The sequence below is a fragment of the Pseudophryne corroboree genome, chromosome 7, assembly GCF_028390025.1.
Source record: "Pseudophryne corroboree isolate aPseCor3 chromosome 7, aPseCor3.hap2, whole genome shotgun sequence".
NCBI lineage: Eukaryota > Metazoa > Chordata > Amphibia > Anura > Myobatrachidae > Pseudophryne > Pseudophryne corroboree.
Genome location: NC_086450.1, coordinates 14,054,541 through 14,060,819, shown reverse-complemented (window position 1 = coordinate 14,060,819; position 6,279 = coordinate 14,054,541). Strand labels below are relative to the sequence as shown.

General features: G+C 36.0%; 1 protein-coding gene across 1 annotated transcript; it reads left to right on the top strand.

Moving 5' to 3' along the window:
• The first annotated feature begins 3,538 nt into the window (after positions 1-3,538).
• Positions 3,539-4,474, top strand: LOC134943483 (olfactory receptor 5AR1-like). Its single transcript, XM_063932305.1, has one exon. The coding sequence runs from the start codon at positions 3,539-3,541 to the stop codon at positions 4,472-4,474; it is 936 nt and encodes a 311-aa protein (XP_063788375.1).
• The last annotated feature ends 1,805 nt before the right edge of the window (positions 4,475-6,279 follow it).

Here is a 6,279-nt window from a genome sequence, read left to right as displayed (position 1 = left end):
AATCATACACTTTAGTTTGGTAATTCTCTGATCCATGAGTTTTGTTGTGGATAATGTTTCCTTAGGAATCTGAGTTTCCCCTAAATTACCATCGCTGACTATTTTCCTCCTTCCCCCCTCTCCACCCTCATTATACTTTATACATCCCATTTTTCTTCGCTCTCTAGTTGTCCCACTAATGCTTTCTAATCCCTCCCTCCAGGCACCTAGTTTAAAATCTTCAGCTAGTTGTGTCATAGATAAGAAGCCTAATTCAAAATCGCAGGAAAGTGGCTCATATTGCCGGGTCAGGATGGCAGTGTGAAGAGTCCAATGTCGGATCTCACTCGGGAAAGACCCGTTTCCAATTCCAGGGTGTGACCCGGCATTGCAGAGGAAAAGTGGTATAAGTCTTTGTGTTTCCATTAGCCTTATCTACAGAAGTCACGGTAAAGCAACTTTGTCTGTGTCAGCTGTGTTTACGTTTCTCTTTCTTTCCAGCTTCTATTGTTTTATTGTAATTGGTCAAATACAATAGTTGTGGAAATTGATTTGATAGTATAATGTTTTGTGATCTTTTTCACTAATACACATAATTATTGTTTCACTGATTTGGCCTGGGTTCGGTATGTTTTACCAGCGGATCGGATTCTGGCTGTCCATATCCTGACAGCGGCATGCTGTTCGCCAGAATGATGGCAGCGTGGCGAGTGCGAAGAGTCCCCTTGTGGGCTTGGTGGCTTGCTGTGCTCTCCACAGGATCTATTCCTACTCTATGGGTGTCTTGGACACCCACGAGTGGGAATAGCCATGGTGCACAGGCATTCTGGCAGTCGTCATTGTCAGCTGTTGGGATTTTGGTGTCGTTATCCTGAATGCCGGGATCCCTACAGTCGGCATTTTAACTGTAACCCTTTGGCACACTGCATGGGGATGTACTGCTGTCAGTTTTGGATTTAGTACCACTTCCTTGTTATTCTGTACAATGGCAAATGTGGGGGGGGGTCAGTTGGCCGGAACCCCATCCCTACAGCCTGGCCAGCAGCCACTACATTCACTCATGCAGTATAAAGGGCAAGATTTGCTGCCGTGTGGGTGTGTGCCTATGGATCTTACTGGCAATCGGTGCACCAGAGAGAGAATATTACTGTGATCGTTTGACCTTCATATGTCTGAAGTGCTGTATTACATAAATTACACTATAGCTTCTTACATGCTATTATGCATCCTTCGTGAGCTGGTGACAATCACTCTAACTTCAAACATTTGGAAATCCCCCCATCCAGAAATCCTGTATTTGCCCCTGCCCAGGCTGAGTGGTACCCGGAAGGAAGTGTCCAGTTCCCTATTGCAGGGATTAGCAGGGTTCCTGGGATAGAGCCAATGAACTCTGCAGCAGCAGCCACAGGTGTGTCACAGAGCCCTGTTGGAAGAGAAGCGTTCACACTTGGATTCCACTGTGAACCACACAGGTGCTGCTGTACATGCAGGTGCCCAGAGGTAGGCATCTCCATTGCCTCTACGAGTTATGCCACCGGCACTATGGACCAATTAAAGAATGGCTTTACAATTTTGCAGTGTGCTGACTTATTGTGTTTAACAAATAAGTTTCTGAGCTATACTGTACATTATCCAAACTTCCCTTATTCAAAGAGGTATACTGCATCCTTTCACCAACGTTTCAGAAAATTGTGGCATTCTTTCCTAAGGGTGTGTGAACAAGATAAATAACATGCAAACTTACCTAAAATGCTCCATGCTATTTATTCATAGTGCTGCAAAGAAGGAGATGCAGAAAGCCAAACAAGCCATGCTGACATAGAACCCGGCGTCACATATAAATGGCATATAGATTGCTCAGGCAACCAGAGATGATCTGGAACCCACAGAACAGGCTGAAATCAAGCCGTGTGATTTTCTTGCTACTTTTTTGTTACTTTTCCCCTTTTTTGTTATCACTTTATTATAAATATTCCATGTGTTACAACCATTGTATATTTAGTATTTTGTAAAGTCAAAAATATTTATAGAGAAAAATCTTTTTCAATTAGAATAATCTCTCAGGAACCACAGAAGATCGATCCCTTGTTGCTAAATACAGCAAAGAGAGGAGATTCTGTTTTGTTTTTGTAGCGCATTAAAGTAATTGACCATTTGAGACATATACACCAAGGTGGAATACTTACACACAGGAATACTATGGCAGATTTAATAATGGCCCTTCTAAGAGATCAGAAATCATTATTGAGAATTTCCAAGATTTTGTGATCAGTTTAAGGTATGTTTTATTCCCATTTTTACAGGTTGTGCCTTTCATATGCTCTCCTTCTATAATGCTTTATATTAATTTTTTTTTTACTTTTACTGAGGGCACATGATACTGTATCTAAGTATTTCTTGTTCCAGTTAATAATTGTAGAAAAGTAATAAAAATTATTGATCACTACATTTATGCTTTGAGGTGGGTTAATTCTGGAATACGTTTTGAATACTTAGCAAAAATGTTAAATACAATCTAAAAAATACTGTTACAGTAAGTGTATTTTTCTATAGTTAGCAGTGATAAATAAATATAATTAGAACTGACCATCACACGTATACAATTTCACTCATGGTATATAAATTAAAAAAATGCTTCTGATTCTGAAACAATAAAATATATAACAGCACTGCAGTAATATACTGTAAATTTAAAACATCAAATACACAATTTCTTAATACTTTTTTATTAAGAGCAGGAATCAAAATCCAAAAATAAAACTAAAATAAGCAAAGGGAGTTTTCACTCAGATATTGCGTTTCTTAGTGCTCAGACTGCTCCCTATTTTATAATTACGTAGTTTTCCCATTTCCCACACGAAGAATACTGTACCTATGTTACATTTCAGGTTTCAAACATGTCCAGAAGTAGGAGAATTAGTGATGAGTGAGTGAGTGATGGCTTTTGCTTATATATATATATATATATATATATATATATATATTTATATATGTATAAATATATATATATATATATATAAAAAATTATTATTATTTTATTTTTATTTTTTTTATTTGCGTTACCTCATCACCAATGACTTATGGACTGATGGCTATGGTGTAAGAAAGTTCTTCCTCTCTTTTTCTTATTTATGAATTTGTTTTTAAATCTTTCATTGTTTCATGTTTTAACTGTCTTTTGTTATTGGTTTATAAAATTCAAATAGAAAAAGTTACAAAAAGTGAACTCATTATTTATTTCTGAAGAGCATTAGCTCACTATGTGGATGCTAAACACAGCTCAAACAGAGATTTGGTGTGTTTATTTTATTTTGTTTTTGCTTACAGCTGAATGTACAGCATAACAGTTCCATTTTTTTCCATTTTTATACATATTTTATTGATATATATATATCTGTATATATTAATATATTTTTGGTCTAGACAGCAACAATCATTTTTAGTTCTGGTATGTGGAAAATGCTTTGTGTGTGTGCTTTTGTTGATTATTGTATTGTAAGTTAATTTCCTAATATTTTCATAATTATTCGTTAACTTTTTATCCATGTTATTTTAAGACATGCCTTGGAACAACCATACAGTGGTAACAGAATTTGTTCTTCTTGGACTTTCTAACCAAACCAAGACACAAATTATTCTGTTCTTTGTCTTCCTGCTTGTGTATATGGTCATATTAATGGGGAACATCTCCATCATTATTCTAATCCTGTCTGATGTCTGCCTTCACACACCTATGTATTTCTTCCTTGGCAACCTCTCATTTCTGGATCTCTGCTATTCATCTTCCACTGTGCCGAGGATGTTGAAAGATTTCATGTCAGTAAGGAAAACTATCTTCTATGCTGAGTGTGCAGCACAAATGTACATTTCTCTCTCCTTTGGGGAAACAGAATGTGCACTGCTTGTTGTTATGGCTTATGACCGTTATGTAGCTATATGTTATCCACTACATTATACTACAATCATGAATAAGACAGTTTGTGTCACACTAGCCATCGGTACATGGATGTGTGGGTTTCTTCTCTCTATTCCCCATGTGTCACTTACACTCAGTGTAGATCTTTGTGGTAACAATGAAATAAACCATTTTATGTGTGAAGTGCCGGAAATATTATCACTGTCCTGTGAAAACATTTTATTTATTGAATTTATTATATATGTTGTGGGTGTAATTATTCTCATAGCTCCAGTCACATTTATTGTAATATCTTACTTTCAAATAATTTTAAGCATTTTAAAAATTAAATCTGCAGCCGGGCAACGGAAAGCTTTCTCCACTTGTGGGTCTCACATGATGGTAGTGACAATATTTTATGGTTCATGTCTGGCTGCCTACATGAAACCTAGGTCAAGCTCTTTTCCAGGAACCGATAAATTAATTGCTGTTGTTTATTTTGTTGTTACTCCATTGCTGAACCCAATGATTTATACACTTAGAAATAATAAAGTAAAAGCAGCTTTTCTTAAATTTAGATTTGGAAAACTCTTCTGCTAATAGTAATGAGGACAGTAGATTGAAAAATATTATTAATAGATGATGTTGGTTGAGCATTCCAGAAATACTTTTGCAAACCCTTTGGCCTTCCCCTGAAAGCATCTTAATTCTGCTTGTTTGTCCAAAACAGTGTTGACACAGAATGGTACGAGTATAATTTAATATATATTTAATATATGGGAGCACGTAAGGATCAGAATGATAATTCTACATTTAACAGTATGGAAAAAATTATTGGATGAGACAAGGTGCAAGAATATTTGCTACTGGTTCCCAAGAATTTTCTGCTTATAAGAAAAAATTACTTTTGTAGAGATGAAAATAAATCCTCTAAATTATTTTTTGAGAAAATGAACAGATCATGAAATGGTTTAATGCGAGCCCATTAAAGAGAACCCCTCAGTAAAAAACAGATACAAATTTGAACATAATTGGTAATACAAAAAATGAAATGACCATATCACCCCTAATGAGAACAAATAATCAGTAACAATATAGAACTAATTCAAATACTACTTCTTCCAGGTATGATATTGAAAATAGAGTACAACACAAAGTCAATGGGATTTTCAAGTTAAAGTGAGGTATTGAACAATGCTGACACATTGCAGTCTTACACAAAATTATGTTTTATTTGACTCCACCTACTATTTACAAATTCATGGGATGGCCATGGGCACCAGATTCGCATCGAGGTTTGCCAGTCTATACACTGGGCACTTTAAACATAATTTATGATAGGACCAAAATTAACATGAGACCGAGAGGTAGAGAGGGATAGGAGGAACAGAATGTAAGAAGGCCCGTATACAGATAGATAAAAGAGGGATTTTCAAAATATCTAAAAGAAAACTTGATGAGTCTGAATCTAACTTACTCTCAAAAGACCCCAGTTTTGCTGCAAGCACTAACTCTAATCTATTTGACCTTTTTTTCTGAACTAAATAGATTTATCCAACCTCTATGTATAAAAAGGTATTTTTCAAAAGAAACAAGCGAGGACTTGTAAAAAAAAAATAATTCCATACTTTTGGACATGGATGATATGGAATGTTGGAATCATTACAAAATGAGGGTATACATTTGGAGAATGAGATGAGTGTTTTTTTACATTAATAAGCAGCAAACTCTTAATAAAACCATGAAAAATAAATTATTTTATTCTTTCTTAATCATAAAGATCTCACCATTCAATTGTTCTGTAAGTATACTGTAAACTGAAGGAATTTCAGGACCTCTGTCATCTCTAGCAGAGAGATAGGGAAACATATTCAAATAACCAGGGTGTTTGTTTATTTGTTTATATTGACACTACCTTATATTGGGACTGACAATCCCATTCCGGCTGCTATTGACAGTGCATTGGATATTCTTTTCCTTATTACGCCGCTGTACAGATAAGGAAACGTATCTTATCTCATGAAGAAAGAAAAGTCCGGAAATGGCTGCAGGATAATGTCTACATCATTATTCAATCAACAGACAAGAGAAGTGGAGTCATCATCTTGGACAGGACTGATTATTTACAGAGGGGCTTTATGACAACTGCAGGATACCTTGAACTACATTACCCCTGAGAGGGATCCAACTGGAGTTTTCCAAAGGGTACTGAGAGTGCTTTTGCATACTCTATCCTTGGAGGGGGTTATAAATAAGCATGTATTTGGCTTGGTGTTTGTACTGTATGTCACCCAGTCACAGTTATGGTGCACAGAATACTGAATGTCTTTATACCAACATTCCCCATGAGGTGAGCCCAATGGCCATTAAAATATATGGGCTTGTCTGAGAGACATATAATCTGA